General features: G+C 42.6%; 1 protein-coding gene across 2 annotated transcripts in view; it reads right to left on the bottom strand.

The window, feature by feature from the left end:
* Nucleotides 1-10,265, bottom strand: part of LOC308077766 (putative E3 ubiquitin-protein ligase HERC1) — a 90,569-nt gene extending 80,304 nt beyond the window's left edge. Inside the window, exons 1-9 of one of the 2 annotated variants that reach the window (XM_080418679.1) lie at nt 10,206-10,265; nt 9,107-9,195; nt 5,589-6,603; nt 3,499-3,594; nt 2,777-2,959; nt 1,754-1,966; nt 1,251-1,349; nt 933-1,029; nt 172-315 (exon numbers count right to left, since the gene is read on the bottom strand). In XM_080418679.1, the coding sequence (XP_080274805.1) occupies nt 172-315; nt 933-1,029; nt 1,251-1,349; nt 1,754-1,966; nt 2,777-2,959; nt 3,499-3,594; nt 5,589-6,572 (1,816 nt within the window). In that variant the 5' untranslated portion in view covers nt 6,573-6,603; nt 9,107-9,195; nt 10,206-10,265. Of the gene's footprint in view, nt 1-171; nt 316-932; nt 1,030-1,250; nt 1,350-1,753; nt 1,967-2,776; nt 2,960-3,498; nt 3,595-5,588; nt 6,604-9,106; nt 9,196-9,765; nt 9,861-10,205 lie in introns of those variants that run through there. The other variant, XM_080418678.1, reaches the window with a different exon arrangement.
* Between the last annotated feature and the right edge of the window lie 4,494 nt (nt 10,266-14,759).

Below are 14,759 nucleotides of genomic sequence, written 5' to 3' on the forward strand. Positions count from 1 at the left end.
TATCATCACACAAGATGTCTGGATTCCTCTCAATACAATATTTCTAATACAATCTATGCAACATATGTAAAATGTTCTGCCCAGTTAAGTGTAATTTTGATGTGCCAAAAGAACGAGAGTACAGGATGATTACATGCTTGAGTTAACCTGGAGAGAAATGTTTAAGCATACCATTGTCCCCTCCTCCAAAGGACCACACGATGCGTCCATCTTGTGAAACGGCGATGGTGTGTGAGTTGCCACAGACCACCTGACCTACGCCACTGATGTCCTTCACTAGGGTAGGTACGTTCCGATTGTGACTGTCACTAAGGCCTTTATCAAAGAGAGAGAGAGATAGAGTTCAAAACTGTGATTAGGACTCCGACTAACGTTGTTGTTGTTTTTTCATTTAGTCGTTTATGCCGATTCCCCACACTTGTGTAAATCTTGTCACTGCTGACCCCTTCTGGTTGGTCTCGGGACTGATGGTTGATTGAGTTTAAACCACATGTGTGAGTGAGCGAGTGAGCAGAGATTTAGGGTATTCGAATCTGTCAGCACCACTGCCTTAAACATGTAGTGTTGTTGTTGTTAGGAATAAACACAGAAGCACCCGGGAGGAAAGGAGCCAAACCGAGGTTCTGTTTCTACACAAAAAAGGGAGGTGGTGCCCCCAGGGGCAAAAACAAAGATTTTTTTTTTTTTTTTAACCGAATGGGTTCCCAGATTGCACCCATGCTCACAGGCGCCCTTGGAACAACCTGTAGAAGTCGCTAGTGCAGTGACAGAGATCTACCTCCCCATCCGGCTTCCCGCAAACATGGCCAATTGTGTTCGTTGGAACGCCCGGCCAAACCGGATGCATCCCTAATTAACCCATGCGCCACCCGAGTCCCCACATTGATGTTGTTGAACCATATAAAGGAAAACTCTAGAAATAAGAAATGTACCTAGCCTGCCATAGTCCCCATGTCCCCAGGTGTAGAGTTCTCCATCATTAGTGACAGCAGCACTGTGTCTGTAACCAGCAGACACACAAACAACAACCTGGCCAAATACAAACAGGACAATCAGGAAAATGTCACATGGAAAGAAGGAGATGTAACACTAAGAAACAAATAATCACAAGCTACTGTACATAAAGATGCTTTGTTTAGAAAGCATAATGGTGAGAATGAATCACAAAAGTCAGTTGCAACTAATATTTTCCATTGGTCATTTCCTCAAAAAGCAGATGCTTTTTCACGAAAAGCAAAAAGCAGGCTTACTTTCCCTACAAGAGGTCCTTGTATTAGCTTGGGATATTTCTGCGTCGCACTATTCCCATGTCCCAGCTTCCCATGTTCTCCATCCCCCCAGCTGAAAACCTGCAAGATAGATCAAAATAGATACTGGATGATTTTTTTAAGTTGGGGGGGGGGGGCAGATTTAGCTGTTCTAACAGTGATTTCCAAAATGTATACAACAATTATTTTCACATTATTTATTTATTTAAAATTATTTGTTGCTCCGTCGTTAAACTTAAAAACGCAGTGAGGAAGTACAACAAAATCATATTCTATCATTTGTCGCAGTTTAAATTAGTTGTCAACAACACGTGGCTTGTTTCTGTGTACTTGGGGTCAAGAATCTGTCTTGGCAGAAAAAAATGCAGATCATACGAGAGCATCCCAATTTGCACAGCGCTGTCACAGAAGCAACATGTCACAGAAGCAACCCTAACACAATGGAAAGACCACCAGAGGCAATCCCTCAAGGCAATCCCTCTTACCTCTCCCTCAGCTGTGATGGCTAGCGTGTGCCCGTTGGAGCCCTTGGAGGAGGACACCTTCTTCATGTTTTTGTGAGGCTCCAGCACTAGTTTCTTGGGCATGGACTGATTGTTGGAGTCCCCCAGGCCCAGGCGGCCATAGCTGCCTTTCCCACATGCCTTCACTGAGCCGTCTGCAAACACCGAAAATGTACAATACTGGCCCGCCTCCAGCTGAAAGAAAGAGGTTGAGCTAAATAAATAAGTAAGGAAGGTTGTGGCCCATAAATGAAAGATTACAATCTTAACATATCAGGACTATATTTTAGGTTAAAGCGTCATTGTGCGATAAGCAGCCCCTACTGATAAACAAGGGCAATTACAATAACAAGCCATCGTGTTTCAAAACAAGCCAGCGCTCTCCCTCCCCTGTGGCCTGTTCCCCTGGCTCCCCATCCCTTATCTATCACAAAAACTTCACACACACCCAACAGCCTATGGCACGCAAAGAAAGAACAACTTAGTTACTACCTGGAGGCAGTTTTTTGAAAAAAACTTATGTTGCTATAATCAGTGGTTCTCAAACTTTTTCATGTCAAGGACCAGCCAAAATGATATGTATTTCTCCGCGGAGCCCCATCTCAAAATATGTTGTTCCAGGGACCCCCCAGAAGCAAAGATTTGAGTTGAGAAAAATTGCTTTAAAATATATATATATATATATTCAAACTAAGATTTGCACACATTTTCAAGATTTTTCAAAAAGATCAAATCTACAATGAGCTTGTATATCTGCAATTTTTGAAAAGCCAAAGTATAAAATAATGCGTTCCCGGTTTTAATGTGTTAAGAGGCAACCTATGCTAAGCACGTTCCGTACATGTCAGCGATTATAGACGCTCGACAAAGCCGGATGCCGGTGCTGGGCAGGTACTTTACCACTGTGCCACCCGAGCACATCCCTGACATTCTATTCAAAGCCCCACACACACACACACACACACACACACACACACAGGAAAGGGCAGTGCCACGGTACCGTACCATCTGTGCATCGCTGAAGCCTTGTGCCAGCTTGGGCTGCAGAATCTTCTCCAGGGTTCCCTCTGCCAGCTGGTGGCTGCTGTTGCTGCCCCACACATACACCAGGACCGCATCGTTCTCTGAGCCGGGCGCAGTCGTACCTGTGCTGCACGAGCACTGGCAGTAAGAGGCCAGGTTACAGATCTGACACAGCGGGAGAGGGAGAATAAGGCCATAAAGATCAGCGGCGGAAAGTAACTATTCCAAGTACTGTACTTAAAATACAATTTTGAGGTACTTTTACTTTACTTGAGTATGTCAAATATATAGTACTTTTTAATCCCCTACAATTATTTGGAAACTTTTCTTACAGATTTTGATTATTATTACAAAACGGGATTTTACCACTAAAGCCATATTTTGTACGTCAGCTATTCGAAAATGGCCGTTCCGCCGTGAGTAGATCAACTAGTCTTTGTAAACAATTGTGAAATTCATAATGAGTACTTTTACTTTGGTACTGTATTTGATGCCAATGCTGTACTCAAGTACAAATTTGAATTCAGGCCAGAGTATTTCTATGTTGTGGTATAGCTACAAAATCTGAACACTACTTCTACCACTGATAAAGATTCAGTCATGGGATGGACAGTAAAGGAGTTCTGTATTAAAAACACAAATCACACGAACATTTTGCGAGTCCTTGTCAAATCCACGATTGATTCACGCGTTTCATTTCTTACCTCTTCAAACAAGCAGAGAGCCACCTGGGAGAGTCTACAGAGTCCATCTGCATCTTTCTGCAGTACCTGAGTATTGACGGAGTCCCCAGCGAAACCCTGAAGGTATCAAAAAAACAGTAACTGTGTTTGATCTTGATCTTAAACAAATCAACCTTTGAAGATGATATATAATCGTACTACAGAATGGCTAGGCCATATCAATATTATATTATCTGTGATCGTGATATAGTCTGTGATTTTGGCTATAGGGTAATATTGGGATATGGCAAAAGTGTTGTCTTTATGCAGTCTGCATTGCAGTAAAGTGATGTAATGTTCTGAACTTACCTCCTTTCCCTGCCTTTAACCACTATTACATAAGCGTTACTGATGATTAGGCTATACATCAAAAATCTCATTGTGTAAACATGTTGTGAAAGCATCAATAGCCTTACCCACAATATGAATGTTGAGGTATTTGGTGAAAAATATTACGATATTCGATTTTGGCCACACTACATAAGTTTAAAAAAACCACAAAACAGACAGACTGACAGACTAAAACACACTTACAATTGTATGTGTTATCTGCAAAGTGTGAATCACCAGTTCATCAAACTGGTGATTTGATGAACTTGATGAACCTGATGAACCTGACACTTGAAATGTAAGTGTCAGGTTTTTGCTGTCCCACAGTCACTTTGCAAGTCTTTTGCACGAGGAAGTAATGACAATACAGCTACACAAGTTGACAATCAACTGTACATGAAATTGTAAGCCGTACACAGCTACGTATATCTGAAAGGTGGCAGACCAATGAGACCATGCCGGCATACAGTAGTCCCAGGAGAGATTTCAGACCTGTGTGTGTGTGTGTGTGTGTGTGTGTGTGTGTGTGTGTGTGTGTGTGTGTGTGTGTGTGTGTGTGTGTGTGTGTGTGTGTGTGTGTGTGTGCGTGCATATGACACACTCCGCATGAGATGGAGAGTCACACTGTTCTCTATTTGCTCCTTGTTGTGAAGCAAATAGAGAACAGTACAGAATGACCTCTGTAAAAAATGATGTCCGTACTGCTGTAATTGAACAACTACAATTTAGGCATTTAGCAGTAGGGCTGCAATCAATGTAATCGATTATAAAAAATAATCGATATTTTAATAAAATTATTTATATAATAATTTAATATTTAAAATTGATCCCTATTTTGGGCATGTCACTATAGGCTAAAACGTTTTCTTTTAAATCGACAAGCGTGCTGCCATTTTCACTATTTATGTATGACCCTGTTGGGCAACAAAGAATAAAATGATGCTTAAGTGGTTCATCGATTCGTTGGTGTGTTAAAAAAAAAAAAAGAGTGAATATGAAAAAAAAGGTGCTTCTCAATTATTTGATTAACCCAAAAAGTAAATCGATGGATTAACCCCTAGAAAACAAGTACTCGTGGCAACCCTATTTAGCAGAGACTCTTATCCAGAGCGACTTACAATGGCAGAATCGGCAACGCTGAGTAAGCATGAACTCTCTAGTCAATATATAAAGATAAATAGTCACACAAGTACTGAGAGAATAATGCAGCGTAGTGCCTCGAGGAAGCTTGGATGCCAGGTAAACAGTGAACGACAACAACTCCAATCAGCTTTTGTGTAAGTGGAACGAACAAGGGATATTTATTTGAGCCAGAGTAGCTCAGTGCAGAGACAGATGCAACAGTGGGAAACACGACAGCTGCCTTTTGTGCTAGTTGGAGGCACAGTGCTTTGTGGGTAGTGTATGGATTACTGCAAAATGAGTGTGATGCACTCATCACAAAAAAAACTGTCTTTGCACGACTTCAATACAACAAAATCACAAGATCACCAGCACTCACTTCAAATCCTTATGTTTTATCGTCTGGCAAGGGCAGCAACAACACACTAACATGTTTTGGTGTCAAAAACGTGTTCACCCATTACTACATGCCCACTGTTATTAATGATAGCTATGGTTATGACAGGGTGAAGGAAAAATCCACAATAAATGTGTGATTTCTGCTTATGATCCAGAACAGACTGACTAAGTGACTGACAATGAAGCAGATGCCCAAATATTAAGGATTGTTTTTTACGTACCGAGTACTGCTTCATTTGGAGAAGGGTTTGATGGATGAGTTCAAAGCCCACACCTGCTTCTGTCGTGGACTGCTGGGATGTCATTGAAGATGACGAAGATTGGGAAGCCACGGAAGAAGATGCAGCGGAGGCAGCCAACGCTACCTCCACCCACTCCAGCAGAAACTTCAGGGAGCCCCTCTGCATGGCAAGTCCCAGCAAGAGCTCCAGGGCCAGCCTACGACCGGCCCGGTCCGCCCCGCCAGCTCCACAGCTCACGGATGTCTTTTTCAGGAAGTTAGTCACCTGCGCCAAACAGTCCAATCCAACCGCCGGGATCTTGTTCTCATTGGCCAGGGAGAGCGGCGGCAGCGAGGCCAGCACGGAGGACGCCGTTTCCAGCACATCGTTGCAGAGCGCCGCCCCGGGATCCAAAGACGCCGCGTACCGCCAGTTCTGCTGTAGCAAGGAGAACAGCAGAGTAAGGCCAGTCCTCACACCCATCTCTATCAGGACATCTGTGCCCGATTTTGCTCTGCACGTGTCGCCAGGCAGCCAAGGCTCCGAGGCCGGCTCCACGGCACCGCTCTCCTCCCCGGTAGACGTGGACTGGGGCGGCGGCTGTGTGCGGAATCGGTCGTGGTGCTTGTTGTGGAGGGCATAGTAGATCCTCTGGAGCGCCACCAGTCTGTGGTGGAGGCCCAGAGCGTAGGGGCTCCGCGAAAGCACGTGGTTAGAGAGGCGCCGCTGGCAGTCGAGCAACGCCGACAGATACTCCTCCCTCTCCTCGACGGCACAAGACTCGTACTGGAAGTCCGGCAGGCGAGGACCGATGAGCTCTTGGACAGGCTGCGACAGGCCCACCACCTCCTTGTTGTGGAGCAGCTTGTCGTAGAGAGCGGCGGCGCCGTGTCTCGTGGCTGTTTGGACTCCATCTTCTGACGCCCAGGCACTGTTTAGATGATCCTGCCACTTTTTCATCACATGGGTCTGGAAAGGCACCATGTCAGAGCATTAAATCAACTCTGGAGTACACCTAAGAGAAAGAGACAACCATTGGATAAGTTAATGGAACCTGTGTAATTAACAATTTACAACATTCACATGCGCCAATGCCCCCCTTCCCTCATATCCACGCTTCTTACATTTTGGAAATGGCACAAATACAGTATAGTTACTCATTTGCTTACAGTGTTTGTTTCTCATATTTGTAGCCGATGTTTTATTCCTCTTAAGTATCCAATATTGTTTCAAAGGCTTTAGAATTCTGCAGGAATGTACCAGCCACTCTCTCCTTGTCTTTACCACACTAATATACTAATATCAAACGCCCATGTAGGAAAGTGTTCTATAATGTCGCTGTCAGGCAGAAACCTTGTGTCCAGAAACCAGAAACCTTATGTCTAAAACCGTTACTTTTCGGGAAATGGAAAAAAATAACCTGTGTTAACTTTCAATGGATCCAATGTACACAAAGTAGTTATTATTCAATCGTAAGCTCTTGTTAATATTTTACATTGGTTTAATAAAAAAGATACAAGGTTTCTTCCCGACAGGAGCGTTATGCAGATGATAAACTGGGTCAACTGGGCCTCCAAAATGAAGCTCATGACATGATACGGCATGACAAATCCAGTATGACTAAACAGTAGTTATATATAGTCCCACATGGATTTTTTAGGAAGCAATAATAATTCAAACATTTGGCAGCCAAAAATCACTTCTTACCAATATATTGCCACATGTTTAACAATACTTTGTGTGACTGAATACAATACATACAATACATGTATGCTGATATTCAGGTATCTTCAAACCAGAATGAAGCATTGATATTATCCTTCATGAATTGTGCTCTGAATACGTACAGTTAAAAACATAAAACAGTTAAACATCAAACCAAATAATCACCCAAGCGATGATGTATGTAGCCTGTCTGTTTAGCTATATTGATGAGGAATTCCTATGGATGTGATTATGACTGCATGCACATTACTGCCTTCTTCGATTATGTTGCTACACAACCCATTAGCTATGAAATGAAGACAAGACACATATCCCTCCAGTCCAGACGTACACAGTAAAATCGTGTTAAGTTCACTCCGAAGAATGTAGGAGTTAAATTATACTGTATATAGGATCACTGGGAAGGGCTGACTCATCAATATATGTGCGTGTTGATTTCCATGGTGGGGTCAAGTCAGCGACAGAGGGCCTGTCCTGGACTAAGGAACACACCAGTAGTAAATAGTAAGGCAACTTGATGCCTGTCGTGTCCCCGTCCTCCCCCCTGTGATCTTATCTACACATATGTTCTGTTTCAGAGAGAAAGCTGTCATCGTCGTCTCTCAACTGGGCACACGTGGTGTCCCTTTGACACACGATCCAAATACAGTGCAAAAAAAAACAGCAAGGGTCACACAGTCACAGCCTCGACCCAGCCTGTATACTCCACATTCCCATCCTGCTTTTATAACTAACAACCAGCAAAGTTTTGAGGGCTAACATTAAGCACACAGCTACCAAGCCTACAATAGCCAGGTGTACAAGTCACAAACTGGTTCATGCCATTCGGTCAAAAACAAATACAAAAAAAGAAAATACACACATATACATTTCATAGCACAATGTTGAGCTGTAAAAAACGCTAAAGCTACTTACTGTACCAGGTTATTTCCATACTCAAGCCAAACCACATTCTTATGTTCCTCATTGGCATTCATACCTTCCATCAACGAGGAACATGCACAGCAGTACACGGTCTCATTATATGACCTACTGACTGCCTCTTTCATTACGGTATTGTGCAGTCACAGCTCTTCATCTCTCTTGCCTCGCCTATGGCCCGCCGGCTATATGGTTTCCACTCTTGACAAAAATAACAAGAAGCAGTGATACAGCAAAGGCCTTGACAGTTGAGTCAACTCCCTCATTATAACAACCAACCAGCAGTAGTGTGGGCGCAAGGGACCATGTCATGACGCCTCCAGTCCAGTGTGGAATGATCAAACATGAGCATTTAGGACCTTAAACCGTCAATTCCTGCACTGAAAGGCTATAGCTTGCCTTACACCTGTCAGGCTTTACACAGCACAGTCACGAATTTGCAACCATAATTTAAACCATTGGTTCTCAAACTATTTCATGTCAAGGAAAACCAAATATCCATTTGGCCGCATACCCCCCATCAGAAATATTTTGTGCCAGGGACCCGCATACAAGATTGTGTTGTTAAATGTTTCAAACATATTCAAAATTTGACATTATTTCTAGATGTTTTGAAAATAGCACATCTACAAGCTCCACAAGCTCCTGTGGAGCTTGTAGACCGGCTATTTTCAAATAGCCGAAGTAGGTTAAAGTGGTTATACAGATTTTGATGCTATATTAATTCATTTCGCTGGGGACCCCCTGCAACACCCTCGAGGACCCAACATCCAGTGGCCAAATCGGAATGCAGGCAGCATTAGATCAGATCTGATTTGATGAGAATCTGTTTTACGGCAGACCAAGATATCCTGAAGAAAGATGTCACCAACCTTGAGGTCATTAATGGGTTAATTCCAAAGGTGTCATGCAGCATGATCTCTCCCAGCAGCAACTCTCTCTCTGCAGGCTGCAGGTACAGCTATAATCACACCCCAGTCACATCACATTACATGCATTTTACTCACATCAAATGTTAAAATCAAGACTATAAGACCTAATGTAGCACTATATCAATATACCTGACTGATTGATGCCTTGATGACGCATGATTATGTTTTTAAAAAAAAATATATATATATATATATACACTAGCCTTGGATCAAGACTAGATGTATTTTATCGATTTTGATGATCGATATTTATATACGATATAAAAATTCCCAAATCGATAAAATACATCTATGATCCAAGGCTATATATATATATTTACAGTCAAATGAAATAAAATCTATAACATTGCATTATCCACCTCTACGTTTATCCCCACCGGGGGAAAACAGATATTAACTGTGATGACATGCAGTATAATAAAATATATATATAGTTCAACATTCTGGCTAATAATGTGAGTTGCCTAACATTAGCTGCCTAGCCTGTTGGGAGCTATTTTTACAGCATATTGCTGGCAGCACCGTTGCTGCTGTGTTACAGTTTGCTATGGTAGTGACAGCTGATCCATATGACAGCCTACAGAACAGCATAAATTCACCTTGCCATTTTCCACCAGTAATGACCTATAGCGACGAAACGCGGGCATTCGACACAACGACACAAATTGTCTCTCATTATGTCCACGTTACACCGACAACATACATACTGTACAGATAGGAAGGTCTGTCTGCATCTATATGGGACTCCGCCTTTCTTTGGTGTTTCGCCCGGGTGGGCGTGGTTATATGCCTAACCCTAACCCTAACCAAAACCACGCCCACCTGGTCGAAACACCAAATAAAGAGGCTCTCCCCTGCATCTAACAGGCTAACAGCGGCTAGCTGCAATGCAGCTAATCCTGTCTGCTAATGCTGCTAACGTTGCATTAACCTGACGTTACTACAGTATACCGTAGTGAAGGCTTCTCTAAAGGTAAACACACACAGACACAGACACAGACACACACTAAACATCTGACTGGAGCCACCGCCTACCTACCTTTACTGATGGACTGTCATTGTCCCAAGGAGTAGAGAGAGTAGTACAACACTGTTTCTCAACCAGTGGTCCACGGACCACTAGTGGCCATATGGCATAATGACAGGTGGTCGTGAAGTCGTCTAAGATCCATATGGAAGGGACGTTGTGATATCAGACCCAGGGGCGCAAATCCGATTCTACCCTGAGGGGGACCCTCGAAATCTTTAATTGTTACATTACATTTTTGCTTACATTTTTTTTAAATTAAATGTATCTCTCTGGGGTCTAATTTAGACCCCAAATGATATAATAAAATAAAATAAATTGTAAAACAAGTTGCCAATTAAATTATGGCCATATTATGCAGGGCTAGGGTTTCTGTGAATCTAGAATGTCTGTGATCTTACATGTATTTGGAATACATGAAATGTAAATTAAATTATGGCCATATTATGCAGGGCTAGGGTTTCTGTGAATCTAGAATGTCTGTGATCTTACATGTATTTGGAATACATGAAATGTATGTAAGATCACAGACATTCTATAGGCTAGGGATTCTTGTGTTCTGAGCCTCAGAATATTTGATCAGCTTCATTTGGATGGCACATTGCAAAGTGCCAGTAGGTGCTATCCTAAATGCAGGTCATGGATGGGGCCTCATTTATTATAAACTAGAAAGGTGCGCTCCGCGGAGCGCATCTCTGCCAGTCCGGGTTGCCTAAACCCAGAGCTGTGCAAGAAGAAGAAGAAGAAGAAGAAGAGGACATTCTTGGCAGCAGACAGGGAGGAGGTGAGGAGGTCAGTCCAGAAGGAGCTGAGGAGGGATCAGAACAGCTATAAGGAGAAGAGGCTGGAGTGCAAGCTCCGGCAGAACAAGGCAAGGAGGTACAGTATGGGCCCCCGGGTCCTGCAGTGACTGCAGGAGCCATATAACACCAGACATCTGAGCAGTTTTTATCTAGCAACAATCAGTCTGCTGAACAAGTGCTAAGCGCTGGTCGCCATGGCCTTTCATTGAAATGCGTTTTATTTTGACACTGATTTGAAACCTGTGTTCCTTTTTTTTGCTTAACTTTTTCTGTCACTGCAATAGCGCGTTTCTGCACAAACAACAATTCCAATAACTTTACTTGTAACTGGGATGTCACAATGAAGATTAATTGAATGATTGATTGATTGATTGATTGATTGATTGCAGGCCAATGGGACTGAACTTACTTGTGATGAAGATCCATGACAGACTTGTTCTGCAGCACACAAGGCCCCTTGTAAGAAACTCCGTGGAAGCTCCGCAGTTCAAGTACCAGGCCGAAGTCAGTGTGACCATCATCTACCTGCTGTACAGGGCAGTGTGTGTGCGGTGCGTGCGTGCCTGCGTGCGTGTGAGTGTGTGTGTGTGTGTGACACAGTGTGTGTGTGTGTGTGTGTGTGTGTGTGTGTGTGTGTGTGTGTGTGTGTATGTGTGTGTTCTTTGTTCTTTGGTTCTGTTGTTTTGTGGGTGTGGGGGTATACTCAATCAAAAGCACTCATTTGTACACCATTATTTAATATGATGACTATGGATTTTACCAAAAGGCATATAGTATATCTCCTTTGATTAGGAAGTCCATAAATAATTTAGGGAAAAACCAATGGTGAATTGCATGAAGATTAAACTTAATTTCCAGTACTGAAAGTTACTGTTTATGTTACCATAGGCAGGCTACTGCAACTTGAAGTCACTGAACAGAGAATAATATAAATAGCTGGGTGGCATGAGGTTGACTTTCCTGTCTCTTAGCGCTCTCTGGTGCTGACTAGGAGTACTGCAGGCTGTTAAGCCAGCTCACCCCAGAGTCAGAAGATCACTGCCTTGGCTGGAGAAACACCTCACAGTCCCTGAACTAGTTGGTTAACAACTATTGGTTAGTACACATCCGAATGTCAGTCTGGCTCACTAGTGGAGCTAGAAAAAAGAAAAATGAAGAATTAGAAATTATTCTGGCAGGTTGTTGTTGTTTTTTTGTAGTTTTTTGGGCGGGTGGTGTGGGGGGCGCATAATGTAATTGTATGCAGAAGGCACTAGACTAGAGCAAAACCATGAGGCCACCAAAAACATGAGCATTAATACAGCAATCTGCTTATTAGATTAGATAGTTATCTTCAGTACAAAGTACACAATTTTAGCCTGAGGGTGGCACTACAGCCAACATCATGGGGTCTCTCAAATAGTTAGGGTTTCTCCACCCTGTACAGCAGGTGATCAGCAAGGTTCATGGCAATACGCCCATTATATTTTGAGATTCGTGTCCAAGGGGGAATTTTGGCCTAAGGGTGGGCTATAGAGCAGTGGGTCTCAAAGTGTGGTCCAGGTACCCTCGTGGTTCCTTGAGGGGGTTCTAAATGGCCCTTTTACGGGTGTGTAACTCTTCCTATAGTATATAGACTCAATTTCAAAGCAGGAAGCTGGGCCCTTGGTGAGGACCAATTGTATGAAGTTGGTTACGTTGCAGGGTGAGGTGCTCCTTTCATGTAGAAGGATTGCACCTATGGCATGCAGCCGGGGATGCAGATTGTGCAATTGTAAATAGTTGGTCAAATAAGAGGTTTAGTTGAAGAGATTTATCCACAAAAAAATAAAAAAATAAATAAAATAATAAAAACCAAACAATTATGAAATTAATCGATTAGTAACAATAGAATCCGTAGAATAATCACTAAGAAAAGGATGCCGTATTCATGTCATCAATATGACTTCATATTGAGAGCCAAATAGAGTTCCTCATGGCTCCATATTTGGTAAAGACCGTTCAGTGGATCAGATTATGGTTTTACAAAATGTGAAACATAAATATGTTTCACATTTTGTAAAACCATAATCTGATCCACTGAAAGGAACAAAAACAAAAAAAGAAAGGATTTGGGTCTGACATGATCTGTCTCTAGGCTATATTTCCTCATTTGGAATAAATATAATGTAGGTCAGAAGAGCCTCAAACTTGAGGGGGGTAAATCTGCCATTCTAGTAACCTCCGATTCGCCTCAGTTCAGGAAGTGGTGATATACTTCCTCAATCCTCAGTGCTTCTATCCCTCTCACTATCCAGTATTTCCTACGCAGCTCCATGAAGACTCTCACTCAGCATCAGGGTGGGGCATAATTGCCGTTACAGTGCTGGATGAGGAGCTTCTTGGTTGGGTGAGAGGAGCAGAGCAGCTAACGGCCATTTGTGTGCCCTAAGAAAATCTAAAGTTTATGGACCGGCTGGTGTGGTATTTCCTACACGCAGTGGTGGAAAAGGTACTAAAATGTTTTGCTTAAGTAAAAGTATCAATACTGCAATGTAGAAATACTCTTGTTACAAGTAAAAGTCCTTGAAATACTTTGTTACAAGTAAAAGTCCTTGAGTAAAAGTACAAAAGTTTTGGCATCAAAATGTACTTAAAGTACAACAATTAAAAGTACTCGTTATGCAGAATGTCCCAAGTTTTCAAAAAGATCTTTTGAAAATAGCAGATAGCTAACCCCCCACCCATTCAACTGCTGTCAGTTCAGCTGTTCATTCTGTTATGTTTGGTGAATGTGGAAGATGACAATGGCCGAAACTGTATGTTTTGTAATAATAATCTAAATAAAGAAAGTAAGTAGTAACTAAAGTTTTCAAATAATTGTAGTGGAGTGAAAAGTACAATACTTGCCTCTGAGATGTACTTAAGTACAGTACTTGAGTAAAAGTACTTAGTTACTTTCACCACTGCCTACACGTATGGTTGATTTTGTTGGCTGGTAGTCTAGTTGGTTGTCAATTGTATGGGCTGCAGTAGCTAGACACAACTAGGGGAAGTTCAACAAACAGAACACTAACACGTTTGTCTGTTGAATGTCCCCGGGTCAGAGAGCCAAGAAGCTGTAGAACTCTGTGGTCTGTGGAGGCAGATTCAAGCTAACAATGTGTTCCTGGTGTGGGGTATAGACAGGGTTACCTTGTGGAGTTACCTTTTCCGGTAGGGTTGAGCAATCGTCCCCATGGGTCTTGTTAGTTGTGTTGTTTTAACATTTAGTTTTTGCGCATAACACAAGTAGCCTAATCGGTGGGCTTGGGTACATGTACATTGGCTGTTTAGGTGAGTAGTGGCATCACTAGGGCCTCACCATGCCAGTGGAGTGGAGACAGTTTAAAACACCTACCGTATTGTGGCATGCATGAAGACCACGGTTAAGAAAGAGAGCAAGGTAGAATTGAATAGGCAGTTGGCCAAGGGAGAGGTTAAAAAAAAAACAGGTTCGAGGTTTAATGTTATTGGATTAACCTGGGTTATAATGGTGATTGTTGGATGGCTACCCATGGCTGGGTTTTTGTCTACACTGAGAGGTTGTCTGGTATAGTATTGTAATGACTAGGATGACTATTTTAAATGGGTTACTGGTAGGTCAGGTATTTTCGGCAGATCTTCCACACTGGCAATGGACCCTGCTGAACTGCATGGTAGGTTCTGCTTCAAATTGTCCATGAAGTAGGGCCTGGCAGACAGCGCAGCATGTCAGACTGCCGACCACATAATAACCACCTGTCCCCTGGATAGACCACCTTCA

This window comes from Gymnoscopelus braueri (assembly GCF_963280865.1).
Source record: "Gymnoscopelus braueri genome assembly, chromosome: 22".
NCBI lineage: Eukaryota > Metazoa > Chordata > Actinopteri > Myctophiformes > Myctophidae > Gymnoscopelus > Gymnoscopelus braueri.